This window comes from Neolamprologus multifasciatus, chromosome 6 (genome assembly GCF_963576455.1).
Source record: "Neolamprologus multifasciatus chromosome 6, fNeoMul1.2, whole genome shotgun sequence".
In the NCBI taxonomy this organism is placed as follows: Eukaryota; Metazoa; Chordata; class Actinopteri; order Cichliformes; family Cichlidae; genus Neolamprologus; species Neolamprologus multifasciatus.
The window spans coordinates 8040611-8059825 of NC_140444.1; the positions used below are offsets into that span (position 1 = coordinate 8040611).

The 19215-nt window shown below is 40.8% G+C and overlaps 1 protein-coding gene across 3 annotated transcripts in view; it reads right to left on the reverse strand.

The window, feature by feature from the left end:
* grk4 (G protein-coupled receptor kinase 4) overlaps window positions 1–19215 on the reverse strand; it is a 54033-nt gene that overhangs the window by 12691 nt on the left and 22127 nt on the right. For all 3 annotated transcript variants that reach the window (XM_085161909.1, XM_085161910.1, XM_085161911.1), the window contains 10 exons: window positions 17996–18108; window positions 16920–16997; window positions 16257–16357; window positions 9727–9819; window positions 9192–9255; window positions 8787–8927; window positions 4562–4752; window positions 1442–1479; window positions 835–924; window positions 6–214 (listed from right to left, as the gene is read on the reverse strand). In XM_085161909.1, the coding sequence (XP_085018035.1) occupies window positions 6–214; window positions 835–924; window positions 1442–1479; window positions 4562–4752; window positions 8787–8927; window positions 9192–9255; window positions 9727–9819; window positions 16257–16357; window positions 16920–16997; window positions 17996–18108 (1118 nt within the window). The remainder of the gene's footprint in view (window positions 1–5; window positions 215–834; window positions 925–1441; window positions 1480–4561; window positions 4753–8786; window positions 8928–9191; window positions 9256–9726; window positions 9820–16256; window positions 16358–16919; window positions 16998–17995; window positions 18109–19215) is intronic.

The following is a 19215-nucleotide window of genomic DNA, read 5'->3' on the forward strand; positions in this document are numbered from 1 at the left end:
CTCACCTGTCTGCAGATGTCTTTCGCCTCCTCAGAGAACTTATCGGAATATTCCTCCTGGTCCTCCCGCACTCGTCTGTCCACCTCCTCACGCTTGACACGTTCCTTGCGCTTGCGGAAAGGTGACTGGCCCTGGATCATCTCAAAGATCAGACAGCCCAGCCCCCACCAGTCTGGACTGAAGGTGTAGCTCTCATTCTGGATCACCTCGGGTGCTGAAACGGGAAGGAATCATGAAGGGTGAGGAAAACTGACAGACAGCTGTAAAATCGGAACTTGAAGTGTTGGCTTAACGTCAAATCGCTTTTTTCCAGAAATTTCAGCGTTGCCAAAAAACGACCATACACACGGCCCGTTTTACTGACAGTGTCACAAAATGAGAGGACGTGGTGTGCTCATCATTAGGTCTCAGGTGGCCATAAAATTCAAGAGCTGCCAGTATGTCCAATACAATAAAACAGAATAATATTATCACAGGTTGTTCTGTCTCGACTCTAACATATGGCACATTCAGTTCAATTTAATTTATGTAGCACGACTTCACAATAACAACAATCACCTCAACATACTTGCACATTGTTTTTAGATGTGAGAATGTGCCAGACTTTGCTCTTTTACAAGTCTTGTCAAACTCTTCCAGTGTATCGGAGGCATAACGAGAACTGAGACAGATGCTGAAGTTTAAATAAGGAAACCCAATACATGTGAAGAGAAGTTAGCAGAACAGTGCTGTGATTTTGCTAAATCAGTGCACTGAGCAAAGACTTGAGAATAAAAAGGAGGAAGAAGATCGACATCACTGGGCACAATGCAATGAAAAGGAACCAGTTCTTACCCATGTATCCAACGGTGCCTACTCTCCCTCGTATCGTCTCCCCTTCAGGGATTTGCACAGCAAGGCCCAAGTCTGAAATTCGAATATGTCCTAAACGATACCCACAGATAAATCGCAAAATGAGAGAGTGTTCAATTTATGTTTCAGATTTAAATGCATGCTTTCCTAACAATAATTTTCAAGTTATAACTTACAAGGCACACGACAACATGCACACAAGACATCCACAGTGCCGTGGAAATGGCCGCGTTACACTGACTTTAAACAGAAGCGGGGAGAAGGAGAACGAGGGGGAAAGAGCAGTGCTAAAAATGAGCACATTCCTCAATTTCAAGATATGCCCAATTTGGAGAATAAATGATCTAAGAGTTAGTCAGAGGAAAGAGCGTGATGTGAGAAACTTGAGATGACTTTTCAGCCCCAAAAGATGGGGAGACGTTCTGCTGCTGTGCTTGAGCTTGAACATTACGAACACGACAAGTTACAAAGTGCGTGTTTGTTTTGGACATCATGAGCCACAAGTTACAGAAAAAAAAATAACGCCGAAACAAAAAAAATGGCCCTGGCACACACATGAAGTAAATGTGAAAAAAGAGCTAGGACATACCACGGTCATCCAGAAGGATGTTTTCAGGTTTCAGATCCCTGTAAAGAGAAAAAAAAATTACACATTAGAGATGAATTCTGATTTTGTGATCATTTTAACAACAGGGAGAGAACATTAAAGCCTTGGATAAATATTTGTATTATTTATGAATTTACTATTCTGTTTTCTTTAGTCGCCTCTTCTCTTCTTGAGCTACTACAGCCTTTCATGTATCATATATCTTTATTTGCTTCATTTATTGCACCGGCCTGTAATCTCCTGGCTGAAGCTTTAAAACTTAAGCCTTTTTTAATTAAGCCCAGTCTATTCTATTCTATTATATTTAACTTGCACACCAACATGTTATTTTACTCTTTTGTAATCAAATCTATCGGACTGCTGCCAACTTAAAACCACAATGCCAACTGTGAAGGTTACTGTAACACATGCTGAGATCAAGACGCACGGCATGTTGTTATAACTACACCGGCCATGTGCATGTGGGTCTTTTAAGAACATCAGTGTTTATGTTAACATTACTCTCAGGCCCCATTGAGTTTGACATGTGAATTACACCTCACTGAAATCAGTACACCATTAATCTGGTCACACTTCATCATTCAAGATTTCCTTCTGCACCCTTCCCACTGTTACCCTCCGGTGGAATAAATCGCTTCATAACACCAGAGCTGGAATAAATGGTTGGAAATAGTGCTGGGGTTTTTTGTTGTTGTTTTTTTCAGCCATCTTGAGCACTGAAGTTTGCCACTTAGGTCTTTTTCCTCAATGTATCCATATTATATTACTCTGCTGGGTTAAATTTGTTTTCAAAACGCACATTATTATTATTCTCTTACTGTACATCGTTGCACTGCCTCTTATCACCCCTGGCCTGTTATGCACTATTATAGTTCCTGTTTCTTTAAGGTCAGACTGAACTCATACAAAGCCCAGTTTGCTTTGACTGGTCTGTTGGAATGACAAAAATGAGGCACAGCTGGTTACATAATGGCGTAAGGTTAAACTATAGCTCCAACCACAGTATAGAGCCACTGAGACTTTTGATGGCTGTGATGACTTGGAAATCCCAAGTTAGACTTTTATGTTTATATATGTCATCTATTTTTAATCTAAATGTGACTTTTTTCTTTATAAAAAGGAACATCCTAATGCAGCTACAGAAAATTAAGATGGTACACAAGCCTAGGCCAGAAGGTTACGCCCTCACAGTAGCTGAAAAATATAGCTAACATTGCAGCACAGACATAAATTTGTCACACGGCATAATTAGTACAATTTCAGGATTTTAACACTTAATAGCTGCAGATTGAAGAATAGCTTTATAATACTGCCTGGTTTACATTAGTCTTTATGAGCTTCTGTCACTATTTTACAGTTGTTCCCTTGTCTGATTAGACAAACAGAAAAGCGTGTCAGGGAGAATGGGTTTATTAGGAATTCTGCTGTTTTAAAATACAGTTTATAGAAGTACACAGAGTGGAGAAGAATAAACAGGCGGTAATATTAGTCCAATTTACCCTTAGCCACACTCTAATGTATCTCCAAATATATATCATGTTTGGATATTGTATATTTCCTACATATTAATTTCATTGGACGCGTGCTTGCTTTTGCAGCCGGTAACAGAAAATTTGGTGTGCTGTAGCTCAGACATTTCACAGTTAAAAGTGATGAAAACCAGCTCTATCAAGGAAACAATGGCAGGCTATCCAGGTGCAGATGGGTGCATCTGGATTTAGCTGGGGCAGCTCTTCATTCTTTGTTTAACTGCATTTTAAAGTATACTCTTAGTGGGTATTACAGTTACATAGATACAAGAAAGGTTTGGACTACAAACAAACTTTTTTGCAGCTTAACTGCAGTGTTTTCTGATGTTGAAAATAACCACATTTCATCTAAGACCACTATAGGCAAAAACAATTTCTATTCCATCTGCAGTAATTCATATTTGGCAGAAGGCTTCACCTTTCCATTCACATACTTGGAAAGGCAGAGGCAGGGGAGCAGCAACATGACAGTCAGCCACAATCAAATATGGAAACATGACATGAAATATGGAGCTGGGTTCCAAGCAGCTTGCAGATCTATACTGAAGGTAGGATAAGGCAGCTTAAAGCATGCCTTATGTGAGATTTACTAGTTAGATTTGTACAAGGATCTTAGCTGAGCCACTGGGTGATGTGGGTTAGCACTGAGATCAGGTGATTTATCAGGATCTTGAACTTGAGAGAACTGAACTACCAGAAGTAATGTTGGGCATGGACTTTAGCCTTTGTAACTTTCCAAAGGTTTTACAAGCACTTTAAAATAGTATCCTAAGAATTTGCAATATACTTCGGTAAAGTTGGCAGAGTTTAATCCGAGATATCCTTTAGTGAGAACCAAATCAAAAAGTGCAAAATCTTAAAATTTGAGTCAAAACCATTCCCTCTCAAACTTTACGTCCAGCCTGTTAGGCGTCGTGTTACCGGTAACTTTGATGGCATCACTGTGAAAACATCACGGTTATTTCTGACTTTAGAGAGTTCCTTTCAGAACCCCAAAAGACATAATCTATTTTTTTTTTCCTTTTACTGGTAACGATTCACATGAGAGTAAGCTGAACTTTAAATGCCAGGGCATTTAGCCAGCTGTAAGCAAATACTCTTGTACCACAACATGCTTACATAACGTGGTTCTAGGGCTTTAAACCTCACAATATCGTCCACAGAGACACAGATCCTTAAATATCTGTGAACAATTCCCAGCTCCTAAGCTCAGTGCAGCAAATATGATGTCAAATCCATCCATCCATGTGGAGCATATCCACAAGAGGTGGGGTACAGCCTGCACAGGTCAAACCTTCACACTTACAGGCAATTTTGAATTACCAATTAACCTAATAAGCACATTTCTGAACTTAGGGAGAAAGCCACGGTATCAGGAGAGAGCCGCAGTCATGAGCAGCACATGCAAACTCCACCCAGAAAGGCCAAAAGCCAGCCCGTGAAATCGAACCTAGGATAAACATCCTGTGAGGCGGCAGTGTTAACCAGCATGGCACCCATAATATGGGGCTACTGTTTAATTTACTATCTACACCTATTCCAAACTTTTTTCTGATACCATGTGTGAGCTTACCTGTAAACTATCCTCTCACGGTGCAGGTCCTCAAGGCCACAGCAAATCTCAGCAGCGTAGAAGATGGCTCTTTGCTCATCAAAGCCTGAGTTCCCCATGTTGTAAATGTGAAACTTTAAGTCACCGCCATTCATTATGGTCAGCACCAGGCACAGCGCATCCTTGGTCTCATAGGCGTATGCTAGACTAACCTAGGGGAGGGAGGCAAATTTGGGGAAGAGGTAATAATGGGAGGAGGCAAGAAGAAAGGAGAAAATGTTGAAGAAGGCATGAGTGTGCTGGAGGAAGAGGGAAGAGAAGTGCTAAGAGACTAGTGAGTGGCTAGAAGAGCATAATTGCTTTATTTGGTTTGCTTAATGTCCCAAATAATCATCCATTATCCAGAATGGAACGTCAAGAATGTACACAAAAGAAACAAGGAGATATATAACAGATACAGAAAATCATCCTCTCTCTAATCCCACCATCCATCTCTTTTCTTCCCTCATTCCCACCAGCCTCCCTTCATTTCCCCTCCCTGTGGGTCAGTGACACACAGGGTACAGAGTGCGCATACGTTGTTGTGTACAAGCAGGATGTTGCTGCCATCAGGAGGATTTCCATCTGCTAGAGCATGTAGTCAGAAACAAACCACAAAAGGAGATGGGAAATATTCTCATGGGCCAAGTGAACAAAACACACACACTCATATACAAAATGTACCTAAACAAACACACAAATATGTGCTCCAAACCAAAGTAAATAATCTTTCTAAATTCTTGTTTATGTGCTGGCAAAATACATCGATTTATTGTGGCACCACAAAAGCCTTTTAGTTTGCTTAGTGATTCATTAAAATGTATGAATCACTATGAGCAGACGTCCAAAAACTCTCCCAAATATCGAAGACGTTCAAGTGTGTAATCAAATGTTCAGTAATTGCTACTCTAGTATTATCAGTTCAGCTTTTGTCTTGCTGTATTTATGGTTTACACGCATGCAGCAAGACCCTTAACGTTCTGAGCTCTACTCCTTTGCCTAAAAGTTAAGCATTTTCGTAGAAGTGTGGTTTATTTCATTTATTCTTATGCATTTTACTGTGAAAAGGGAAAAATCCTGTTTCAAAGAATATGAATAAAAAATGTCAGCAAAAATAATAGAAATATTCAGATAATTCTCATATTTATCTTTGTATTTTCATGCTGTTCTTCTATGGAAAAACATGAAATTACAAGTCTGACTTATCTGCAGGGGAAAAAATATATATTATATAATAATTTCATCATATTGGTACCGGTATCAAAAAAAAATTCAATATGATATGATAGTGAGTCAAATCTGCATCGCAGTGAGGCAGCTCTACCTCATCCTCACCTGCTGGAAATTTTAAAGCAGGGTCACCCTGCTCCGTGTCTCACACCCACACACAAAGAATATGCGGATGGGTTATTGGTTAAAACATACAGCAAACTAACAGTATGCACTGACTAATACCATGCAGTGATCACAAAAAGGTAAAGAAGAATAGCGAGAGAGAGAGAGAAATGAGGGGTTTGAGAGAGCACTTGACTCTTCTGCTTGCTACTGCTGTTTGGTCAGTGTTGCTAGGCAACAGAGCTGCTCTCGTAGGTAGAGAGGCACATGAAGAGTCATCAGTTCTGCCTGCAGCACCGCGAACAAACACGCACACACACAAACACGCACACACACAGAATCATGTGCCAATCCCAGGTGACAAGAGCTGCAAGTCTGAGGTTCTGTAACAAGCCCACTCTAGCCTGTGTGTGTGCGTGTGTATGTGTGTGCACATGCATGCTCGTACACATGCTTGTGCCATGACTCACTCAAACAAGGACAGGCTACATAGCTCATGCTGCATCACAAACCAGCAAATCCAGCGTGTAGTACAACTCAAACGGCAGCCAGTACATTCAAACAGTGAACATGGACAGGCTTTGAGGCTGAGCTGCAGGACAGCCAGGTTACTGTACTACAGATAAATATCACTGTTAAGTCAAAGTCACACAGTATTTTTCCTTTATGCACAAAGTACACACTGCATACAGACCAGACATTTACATGAGTATTAGCCACTCCTTACCATGTTCCAAGAATGTTAAATGAGGACTTGGTGTAATTTTGTTGTCTTTGGAACAATCAGTTTTGAAATAAGAAGCAACACTGAGCCAAAGCTAAGCTTTCTTTTCCGGCCTGAGCACCTGAGATGTGTTTGTGCATGCAGCTGGACGAAATGGAAAGAGAGGCACACATCCCCGGTTTTCCAGTGGGATCGGAGTCTTGATGGGAATATGTAGTATTTAAGCTGGATCAAAAAATTCAAGCATTTCATTTTTTATATTCATGACATGTTGAAAGGGGAATAAAGAAAATCAGAGCGCAATACAAGACGAAGCAGTGCACTGCTAGACAGGTATGCACAGTCAGACAGAAAAGGGGGGCAAGAGAAGTCAACTCAGTTATTCCACAAAACTATCGCTTAGTAAAGTCCTACTTTAAACATGAGCCATGACTAATACGATATCTCTTTTAGTAGTAGACTTCTCCTTTTGGTATAGCACTGAAATTAAAAGATTTAACAATAACCTCTACAGCAAGGGAATCTGGTGGTTCTGTTACATTGTGCTAGCATGCTTTCATAGATGCAAGAGTGACTGTAGTGTTACTGCGGTTATACAATGAAGAAACATTTTTATCCTGATGTGAATGGTCTCTTTTTTTTTGTCCTAAAGACACGAGGGTTTACTAAATGGTTTAACGAATCTAAAAGTGATTCAAGTCATATGTTATGGCCTTAACATATTTTGGAACAAAGTGTTATATAGCACACTTCAAATCATGCAGTGAGGGAGTATCTCAAAAGAATTGTGTTCCATCCATCCAGCAGACCTCTACAGACTTGGAGAGTCAGTTCAAAGGCACAGTGAAGCTGTTCTGTTAGCATGTGGCAATCCAATACCACACCACGACACTCTATGTTGTTTTTTCCTTTAATTTGTCACCTGTCGGTAGGTGACTCCCTAAAAAGGTTTCCGATGCGCTGCTAGCCAAAAACCACTGCTTACTCATGCCTATGGTTCAATTTATAGAAATCCTCCATAGGAAAATCAGCCAAGAGCAATGGCATCACTAAGAGCCGGAGGCACAGTGGCAGGCTAATGATTTTTCTTTTCCTTAGGCTGGCACACATGCTCAGAGAAAGGATACTGTACCATTTCATTCTGCAAGCAGCTGCTCTGCTAAAATGTGACTTGTGTCTGCAACTCAGATACCGCGGGTTCTCTTTTTAAAAACAATTCAACATTTCTAACGGCCTTTGTTTTAGGTGGTGCGGTTGGACAACAAGGAAGAACAATTTTGATGCCATTTCCTGATGAAGGTGGCACCAATACTATTGTGGCGTTCTCTGGAGATCGTTTTAGCTTGTTCCTCAGATTGATGCTTCCTCAGAATTTTCAGTTCCTTAAATATCACATTTGGGTTACACACTTTAACATGCTGCTTTTACTTGATGACAGATTTGTTTTGGTGAAATGAATTCCAGTCACATATGGCAGGAATGTCTGAGAAACTTAAGAGTGTCTGTGACATAATGCTGAGATGTCACAGAGTGGCAATCTTAAAGTAAACCATCACAGAATTCTGGGGGGAGCATTATTTTAACACCTCTGCCCCAAGAAGGCAAAAAAATAAAAAGAAATTAATTTAAAAATACACAGGAACAAAACAGATTTCAGTCAAATTCAGTAATGCATTGACAGATGATTGAGGGCTGACAGTATGCTCCAAATGAAATCAAATCTGGCGTGTTTGCAGAATAGCAGGTTTCTTATGAAAATAACCAAGCTGGCTTCGATTGCTGCAGCACAATCAGCGAGCGCAGCTGAACTTGTCAACGTGTTTCCACATCCTCCCTAAACGCCCCGCAGAATGCTCTCACCTGCCACTGTTCAATAAGATCATGCGTCTTTTCCCCCCTTTTGTAGTTTTATCTCATCAAGTCTTTTTCCACTGTGGCTCACAACCTCACTAAACAAACAGAGCTCGAGTTGTGGCGTCTATCTTTAAGAGCTGATCGACAGCCTTTGCAAACACGCCATTCCGTTTCATTTGCAGGATCCTGCAGCCGACAGTGCTCTTACATTCACGCATGCACGGTCTCGCACATAGACGGGCAAAACAGGTAAAATTCGGTTGAAAGGTTGAATAAGAAAAAAGTAGTACTTACTACAAAACTACTGTTAACTTTTTCTAAAATGCGTTTTTCGTTTAGTGCCATTGCTTCACCTTTTCTTTTCTTCACTCGCTTCTTTTCCAGCTTTTTACAGGCGTACATCTTACCGGTGGCACGTACTTGGCAGGCACAAACCTGGAAAACAAGCAGCGAAAAAAAACGTGATCGCACTCACATGCGCATTAAAAATAAAACACACGCCCCTAAAATATAACTAATGGAAGTTAATAGGTCACACTGCAGATTTTCCCACCCAGCATCACTGGAGTGGCGACAAACGCTGGTGCATTAACTGACAGTTAACGGTTACTTGTAGCCAATTAACTCATTAAAGTTTAACTATAACTTTAGTCACTATAATTCCACCTTATAAAACATTATTTATTCCTCATTTCTTACCTCGCCAAATCCACCTTTTCCTAGTACTCTGTAATGTCTGAAGGTATTTTTGGTTACTGGTTGCCTGCAGAGGTGCAATGAGGAATAAGAAAGGGATAAAGACAGAGAGACAAAACACAGAGGAGACATTAAATAGGAGTTTATTTCATTTTCACAGACCATGTGATGTTGCAGACAGAGTAATGGTCTAATATATTATTAATCCACCCTGATGACTGCTGTTTCCACCCTGCTTTGGTTTCAAAGCCATTATGCAAAGCATCATCAATTATTAACCACTCACACAGAATCACCGATTGGCACCACCACCTGTTTTAGTGCAAAAACCGTTCCTGCTGCTATACTTTAATATTTACTTTTTCGTTATATATCTCTTTTACTGCTTTAGCGACAGACAAAGACAGTAATTGTTCAGCCTTAGTAGACCTGAACAGGGAATGTTTAGTATGTGCATGTCACGTTTTTGATGTAAATCTTAATGTACATGCTTTGCATGTTTGCTTTTCCAAGTGTGTAATACGCTGTGACTACCCACCTCTCCAACCATTTCCACTGCAGGAAGCGAGAGAAGTACATGGACTCCTGGTAGGAGGAAAATGGAGCTCCACTCAGATAATCACGAACTATTCTGGAGCAAAGGAGAGACAGAGAAGGGGGAGTGGTGACCATTTTAATAACATATCAAATATAACAATAACATCTTACATGTCAGAGTAAACCAGGAAAAAACCCAGATTTCATGTTACCCCTAAACGCTTCCTTTTTTTTAAAACCTTGGCAGTGACTACAAACAGACACATCCTTTGACTGAATACCCACTGGATTACATACGGCCACATCTGTATATATCTGTGAACTTTTGTGTGTGCCATGGACATTGCAGAGTTCAAAAGTCACTCTCAGTGGAAAGATGGAAAACACTGAATGTCAATATGCCACCATGAAAAACGAAAAATGCCTTTGAGCAGGGAAGTTCCACTCAGTTCAACCAGGAAACGGGATTTATGGAAACCGGTTTTTATTGAGTCTGAGGTTCAGCGGAACATCTAATCTCATTTTACCTGCCACGTGAATGTGGGTGTAAGTCTGGAAACACACACACACAAAAAGGACTGCATTTTTCTTAAAATCTTAGCAAAAGACGGAAGCCACTAACACCCAGCAAAAATATAACTCTCTGCAGGGTCACGAAGGGTGACAGTCTCACCGTCTCCTAGCCGTGCATAAACTGGCACTCCGCTGGGAGTTGTTAGGACACGACTCTTTGACATCCGTGCGTCATCCTCGTAGATCAGTGTCTGTTTTCAATGGTCTCACCACAGATGTTTGACTTAAACACCATCTCTTGACACTAAAGCGGTGAGCTAAACAGGCTGAGTTATCAGCCTGTCAAGGCTGAGCTATCTACTGTGCTTGCGTTGAGTGTTGGCAGATTACATATTTTAAAAAGTAGACTGACATAACCACCAGGACGTCACCCAGTGGCTTTGGATTCTGCATTTTGAAGCTTCAGCGTTGCTGCTCTTTAAAAAAAACCCAGAAGTAACTGTTATGGATGAAAGGGTGGAGTGCTGAACAATCAGTTAACGTTAGCTAGCTTAGTTAGCAAACTGCATTCTTAATCTGTACAGATGCAGCATACAGACACACATATTCAATTCAATTTTATTTATATAGCGCCAAATCACCAACAATCATATGACCTCCTATGAGCAAGTGACAGTGGGAAGGAAAAACACCCTCAACAGGAAGAAACCTCCGGCAGAACCAGGCTCAGGAAGGGGCGGCCATCTGCTGCGACCGGTTAGAGTCGCATATCAACTATTTAGTGCTAAATAACAGACTAATGAAATAGTAACAGAAGCACAAACATCTTAGATAATCTATACTACACAGCAAGTCATATTATTAGCTTTGTCATCTATAAAAAAATGTCTCAAAGAGCCTTTTTCAAACCAGCCTCAAATAACCAGCCTGACACAATGAGGAAATGCAGTTTTTAACTACTTTTTTTTAGATCCAGGGGTTGCCCCTTGATTTAAATGAAAGGTCAGTTTCTATTGCTAAAGTCTCTACCAACATAGAAAATGGCAAAACTGCAATTCGGCTGAGTCAGTCATCATTGAAAAGTTATCAAGATAAAAAGGTCACTGTTAGCCTGGTACAAACATTTATAAATATTTTAAAAAGGGTTTCGTCCCTATGGGCAGCTTCCCCTTCAATAATAATCATAGGATGGGAGCATTTTTTCTAACTCATCTTTAAATGCCGGTAGGGCTTAAACTTTATCGGCAGCTACAGTCGATAGCTGTCTGGCGTCACCTCAACTAGCTGAACTGGACCTCTTAACCATATTTGTGGTTTTGGAGTCTTTGGGTTCATTTTTAATGGATTTTGACTTGCTGTTTGATGCAGACTCTTCAAGGACTTTATGCTTCAGTTCTGGTGAGAAATTGAAATATTTTAATAGTCTGTCACAAATTAGAAGGTATTTGTGTTTGTGCACAGATGGAGCTTTTTAACCATTCTTCATCTCATCCAAATACGGATTAATAATTTAAACAGAGAGAGGAGTCATATGCAGATACTAAATTAACTAAACTTTCCATGAAAGATGGACCTTAGCAATCCAAACCCCCAGGACGCAATGCAAACATCAGCTTAAAAAATAACAATTTAATTATTAAACAATAAAACAGACTCCCAAAGACTCCTTACAGTACCCCTCTGAGCCATTTAACAGTCAACTATAATAGTCAACATGATGCAAAATTATCAAAGTTTCTTCAAAGCAAGCAGTAATCATCTTCATTACATTTATCCTTGTGACACAAGCTGCACTATTCCCAAACTACAAAAACCCCACATGAAATAACAAATACTCTGGGACAGTCATGACAACCACTGCCCGGTGTGATCACAACCTCCTCTACCAGCCAACAACACATGACTAAAAACCAGAGTTACAGCACACATTCTCCTCAGCCACCCAAATGTCAAAGATATACTCATATTTATCCTGCAGATTTTCCTTGACCATATTTTAAAATTACTTCATCACTAAGGAGGACAAGGATAGCTGCCTGTGGTTACCAACAGTGCTGGAGTAGCTGTTCTTGGCAAAAAGACTTGAGAGTAGAGAGTTTCCATCGGGGAAGCACCCTCGGCTGTGTGAAAGAAAACTGAGTTATGTCATTATGGAACTCAGTTGCTCTGTAAATTAAGTGAACATCCATTTGAATTGTTTGCAGGAGTAGAGTGTCGACAGGATTTTATCAATCTACCCTTTGTTGTTTCTCAGCCTACAAGGGGTTTGTGGACATAAAATCTTTCTCCTAAACACGTGCATTAGCATGTTTCTTGTTCCTTGTGTATCAAACTTCAGTTTCCACTCTGTCACTGAAGAAATCAAGAAACAAAAACGATTTCCTCCCAGATTCTGTTCGCTTATCGGTTTGACAGGCCTGAAAGGGGCTCCAGAAAGGAAAGAGCTGAGCAGAGCTGCAGACAGCCATCACTGGGAGTAGAAATAAACACAGCTACAATATGGCTTTTGTTAAACAAAGGGAGCGGGAGAAGACAAGAAGAGGGAAGAAAAATCAGCAGCGAGACCTTTGTCAACACAGCGGATACACAAAACATCCCGATACACACGAGATGGGCCACACACACACTACTCTCAGTATGACATAACAATATGTTCCACTGCACCAAGAAAATAAAAAAATAAAAATCCACAAGTGAGCTAATATATTTCTGTTAGTGGGAGTGCAGCTCTGCCAAAAGTCACGTTCACACGTGCAGCACCATGCTTTCCTACAGGTTTTCCCTTTGAGAGGAAAAAAAACAAACAACGGAGCAAACGCTGGTTCAGAATTACACATCGGAATAAAATATGAAGTTACACAACGGAATAATACAAATAATGATAGTGAAAGGAAGAAGTGATGACCAGAGTTGGACGGGAATCCCATTCAAAAACATCTGAGCTGCTGCTGCACGGCTTCAACACGTGCCTGTGCTGTTCTCCTCGCCGTTTTGCCCCGCTCTCCTTCACACTCTCTTTCCATTTCTCCTCACTTTTCCCCTAATTCTCCCTTTCGTCCTCCTTTCCTTACTCTGTGTAGGTTTTCTAACGATGCGTCCTCATGCTCCGCATTTCTTCAGACTTATCACTTCATCGCCTGCTGAGTTTTGAATCCAGTCAAGAAATGGAGCAGATGCTGTGCTTCTCACATCAACAAAAGCGCAGTATTCTGGTTATCCTCTTTCTCACGCCGTTTCCCTGCTCTCCCTGATGCCCTTTGGACAACTTGGAGGAAGACATTTATGCAGGAAGAAGGAAACTTGCCTAACTGAACATGACATGAGATGAGAGGCTCTGTGGAGGTTTTTCTGGGTTTTGCTCATCTTAAACATAACCAATAAAGGTCCCAGTTTTAGTCCGGCACAAACCACATCACCTCACTTCTTCATGCATTTGCCAACTTTTTCCTTCACACACCACCTCCTGCTGTGTGTCTGCATTGCTCACTCAGCCTCTAAACCCTCAAGCAAATCTCCCCAACACAGAGAAAATTAAGATATGTGAATAAGCTTTAGATAAACTAAACAAAACTTCATACTCAATTAAAATCATCGGGTCGAGGAAACTTTTTGGGAAAAATTAATCACTGCCTCAAAACATTCTGGCAACCGCACGCTTGTCCCTGTCAGCCACTTTGACTAGCTAACTTTGCATTCCTGTCTTCATGGGTCTGTGAAAGTGGCCGCGCTCTGTCAATCAGACATTTTCATAAAGGTTCCCTATACCTGAGGGAGGGAGATAATATCTGACTGTACGCAAGAGTGCATGCTGATGTCATAGCTGGGTGTTTTCTCAGCAATGATCCCCACTTCTCTTGAGCTCCTGTTTGGTGAAGCTTAAGTGAATCAAAGGTTAGTGACAGCATTTCCAATCCAAATCCATTTGCCCTTGTGGTTATGAGCTCAGACTTCACAGAAATTTTGATTTTGCCAGCAATGACAACACATGGCTCCATCAGCCCGCTGATTTAATGGATGCTGTACATGTTACATGTAAACCTGATACATTTGAGTTGTTAATCTTCTGTTGTTTTAGAGTAAGATTTATATTTTATGTGCTATGTGCATAAACTAAATTAATCCAGTTAAAGAAAACGTGGTTTTCTTGGTTTTCGCACCATCTTCCCAGAAAGGAAGCCCACGGATCGAATTAATTTGCATATTGCCCAGAAGCTTCCTGAAGATGACCTCATAGATCTTATCATCAGGAAGCTTGAATCTATTTAACACTACAGTTAATAATGTCTTCTTCTGCGATGTGATCAAGTGATTTATCAACCAGAGACTGATAACAGCAACATTTCTGGTGGTGTTAAATGCTAAAAAGAAAGGTTGGGTTTTTTTGTTTGTTTTTTGGTAACCAACCAATTGATTCCATGGCAATGCTGTTTCATGTACCAAAAGAAAAATATATGAATTATAGTTCCAGGCACTGATTACAATTATTTCAGTAAACTGGTAAAAATAAAATAAAATACAGGAATAGACCCCAATGTGTGTTAAGCAGACCTGGGTCACCGAGGGGGTTTGGTCAGTTCACCGTTAAATGTCAAACAATCGGAAAACATCACCTTTGAGATTTACCAATACATCATATTACTTTTACAAACTCGGGATAAAATAAGAATTGCAAAGCTGCTTTAGTAGAATTACAGAATCACAATGTGCACCAGGAGATTTGGCAGAATAATCTCTCTTTAATAGTAGACTTGTCGTGGTCCTGGGTCTTTGACTTCGTGTTCTGAGTCCTATATCCTTGGTTTTGTTTTTTGGATCTTTAGTTGCGATTACCTTTGTGCTATGGGTTCTTGTTTACATTTTAGTATAGACGTGCATTTACTTCTTTGTGTGTTTCAGGTTAACCTAGCTTCCCTAGTGTTCCATTGTATTTTGTTGTCAAGTTTTTGTCTCAGAGTTAGGTATTTCGCTGTTTACTCGTTTCCTGTTTTATTTTGACAGTCATGCATCTTTGGATCTTTTGGAGATTCTATGTTAGCTTCTGAATTTTGGACTTTGCAATTTTCTGGACCAAGAAGCATGTTGTTTCAGGTCCATGAAGCTTTTTCCTCCACATAGCGTTTCTTAAGAGCCTGGTTAGAGTCTGGTTATCGTTTTCCAAACATCTTGCCAAACTAAATTCACTCAGTTGGAATCTAACTAAAACAAATCCAACAACAAATGCAATCAGCTAACCAATCGGCACACAGTGCAATCATCTTAGGGATTAGGAATAAGTCACTAAAACGACTGTAAGTAATAACAACAGAGTATAGCATATGCTGTTAAAAATATGTAATATGCCTTTTATGTGTGAAATGATTACCGTTGCACTTACCACTGTAATATAATTAAGAAACCAAAACACAAACTGAGATGATACTACAAATATGAGCGCATACCCGAGTATCGCTGAGGTGTACGTGTGTCACTGTATGTTCAATAAGAAGTACATGTGTGGGTAATAGTCCCCAGTCTGTTTGCTTCTCCTGGCTCACAGAGCAGGAAGGAGAAACACCTGCAAGTGTGTTTGTGTGTGTGTTTGTAAACCTGTTTGTGTGTGTGTATGTGGCGAACACTGAGGTGGCTGTTGTTTTCATGCCAGCCATCCGGATGCTCTCTCTGCCCACTGCTCTTTTTCATTTGGCTCAACTATGCGTACGTATTTGCGAGTGTGTGTGTCTGTGTGTAGTACGGCATTCCAGGTGCCCGCTGCCTCATCATCAGCAGTGACAGGGAGTAATGGTCCATACACACACACACACACACTCTTTCTCTCTCTAAAGATTCTGCTAGTGCCCCTGCACTTAGATGCCCAGACGCAACCATGGCAAAAAAAATAATCATAATAATTATATTTAAAATAAATAAATAAATAAATGTATAAAATTCCATTTGAATTTTCCCTCCACAGCCTGTCTGCATGAGGGCTGAACAAATAAAAGAACAAATAAAAGCAGCAAGTTAGATTTAAAAACATACTTGGTGCAGTCATTGAAGAGCTCCTTACACGGACTCTGCTCCAACCTCTCCCGGCACCCAGCGACGACATCCTGGGGTATGTCAGGCAGATGGGCTGCCGACTTGAGGGTTTAAAGAGACAGAAAAACAGCAGGTGAGGCAAACAGATGCAGAGAGACAGAAGAGAACATGCTCAGTGTAACGTGGTCACAGATTGTTGAAGATGTGAAAATAGATTTTATACCAGAATTGTGCTTGAATCTTTCTGTTAGTGAAAAAAACAAAACAAATTGAAGTTCCCCTGTCTGTTTGCTCCGACTCATTTCAGTCAGTGAGAACATTAGCATTTATGTGAATCAGCTTAAAAATAACTGCCTTGTGCAGCTGTAGTGAAAACACAAAAGAAGACCTAATGGGACAGTGAAGTACACATTCACACATGTAAGAGCCAGAATTAAATGCATGACTTGACCATTTTATCTCCAGCTTACTTTATTTACCGATAGCTGAGCATATTTCCAGTTAACAAACAATTAAATAGACCCTAAGCAGTTTTATTACACTGAATAAAATTCAATGAGACGATCATCTGGAAGTGGATGTATTAACTTAAACTAATATATAAATAATTTATGGCCATATCATGCAGCCCTGGAAATAAATGAGCAGGTTGGTGCATCTTACCCCATTATTAAAGTATGTGTCTAAAACATTCAGTCCACAGTCCCTCCGTTTCTCATCAGGAGCTAGCTGATACATAGCCTGTCACAGAAAAACAGAAGTTGTAGGAACCACAGCAAGCCATGCTCATTCAGCCATCTTTAAAACTTCTCCAAATAAGGTCAAAGTCACAGAGAAGAAAGCAAAGAAGGCTGAAGCAAAGAGGGAAAGATGCTGCGTTAATGGACAGAGGAAATCAGGGACAGCTGACTAATGGTGAAGAGTTAGCAAAGACAAAACATCTCGTTTTAGTCAAGGCAGCAAACTGGGAACTATTTTCTTCTTTGCACCATCACAGATTGTGTCTTTGGTCAAATATGGCTGTAGGCAGGGACACAGTCTGGAGTTTGACTGCTTTGCGCCGTGTGTTTTGTTTGAAAATACGCTCCGCAGAGACGAATGGGACTGAGCGGCACTACTACGCATCAGCCAAGACACAAAATCCTCGGGGAGACTCGTGGCACATGTTGACGACTATAAAGTTGCTCATTAAATTTCAAGCATTTGTCAGTTAGTGTGTATATATATGTGTCTGCCTACCTTAAAAAAAACCTAAAACTAAAAGAAACAAAAACAACACAAATCTAGGACCCCATTAAATTCCTCGCCTGTTTTCCCTTCTTGCATACCATCAGGGGCCTAGACACAAGCTTGGGCCTGTGTTTGCCTGCTCACCCAGGGGACCTGCCTCTGACGTTGGCTTGACCTCATGGAGGAGTGCATGGAGGAAGGGGAGGAGTCTGCTCCCTGACAGCTTCTCTAAGTCGCTAATCACCCACTACGCCCACCCCACCCACCTCCCTATGTGACTGCCAAGAACAGGCAAGGGGACTGACTTTCCTTTCCTGTCCTGTCCATTGCTCTGCGGGCCCTGATCCAGGAAGGTCTCGTGGGAGAAATCATAGACATATGAAGGTAAAAAAGACGGAGAAAGTGAAAGACTGGCAAGAAGGTGACAAAGGGGGTTCTGTAAGACACAAGAACACTTATAAGGATATCGGAGAATATGCAGAGTAGTTGTAATGGACTCAAAGTCTTACCACAGCATCCATAAATTCCATGCAGCGCTTCAGCTCTGGCCTTGTGTCACAGTACTGACGGAATAACAGCCGACCAATGGGCTGCTTCTCACATAGACTAGTGTAGTCCCTCTCTGAGAAGAAGACAGGGGAAGGAAAAAAGATGAGGGGGAGGGAGATAGAAGGAGAAATGTAATACAACACACACTGGACATTGCGCTACACCAGCGAGTCCATGAGATGATTACGCTAGGAGGAAATGATAACCCTGCGGCATGAAACTGTAAGTAACTGTATATTTTTTGCCCAGCGAAACAAAAAATTATTTCTCTTTGATTTCGGGAGTTGGAAACCATTGAGCTATATCACTATATTAGTGGGCTTAAGGGATAAATTGTTTTCATTTGAATTAACTTTGCGTTGTGAGCCAAAGTGAGAAATTAACTGGTGGATGCCTTTTATAATTCTCACAGTTAAACTCGAAATAGTAGCAAAAGGGCAATTAAAGGGCAGGAGCTGTCACGTTTCCTGGTGACAGCAAAACGGTAAGCATTTTTTTCTGCTTCTGTTTTGAAACACATCTCCATCCACATGAAATACAAAAAAAAAATGCATTTAAAGAAACATACATTTCAAAATACAGGACAGGCTTAATGTCTGAAAATTTGTTTTGAGGAGCACAAAGAAACACTAACAATTAAGTGTAGAAACACGAACTGTCAATTTTGATCACCCCATTCGCTTGTGAGCGACCTTTTAAACATTTTAAACCTCAGCATGAGCATTTTCACAGCTGACATCTTAGTGTTTTGACGTGGAATGTGACAAGAAGGGGCAGGTCTGTGTGTAAAACCGCACACTTACTACAACAACAACCTGACTGTCAGTCACAAAATCATAAGTCAACGAGCATACCGCAGATAATCCACCATTTTGAAACATAATACGTATGTCGAACATAGTTTGACCTAAAACAAGTGACGGAGTCCACAAGCTCAGAAAAACAAATGTCTCCAGAGTTCAAGACAGAAACAATCTTTTTGCAAACACACTGGCTGTGTCCCATTTCAGGGTCTGCACGCTTGAAGTACGCGCACTACGCGTACTACGTACGGTGCGTACTATAAGTACGAGAAGTGCGGAAGTGAGAGGCTTGTGAAATGGGACGGTATATGCTTCGTCGCGCTGTTCAGGTTGCCTAGCAACTATGATACTAACCGCGAGACACGTTTCATACAGCT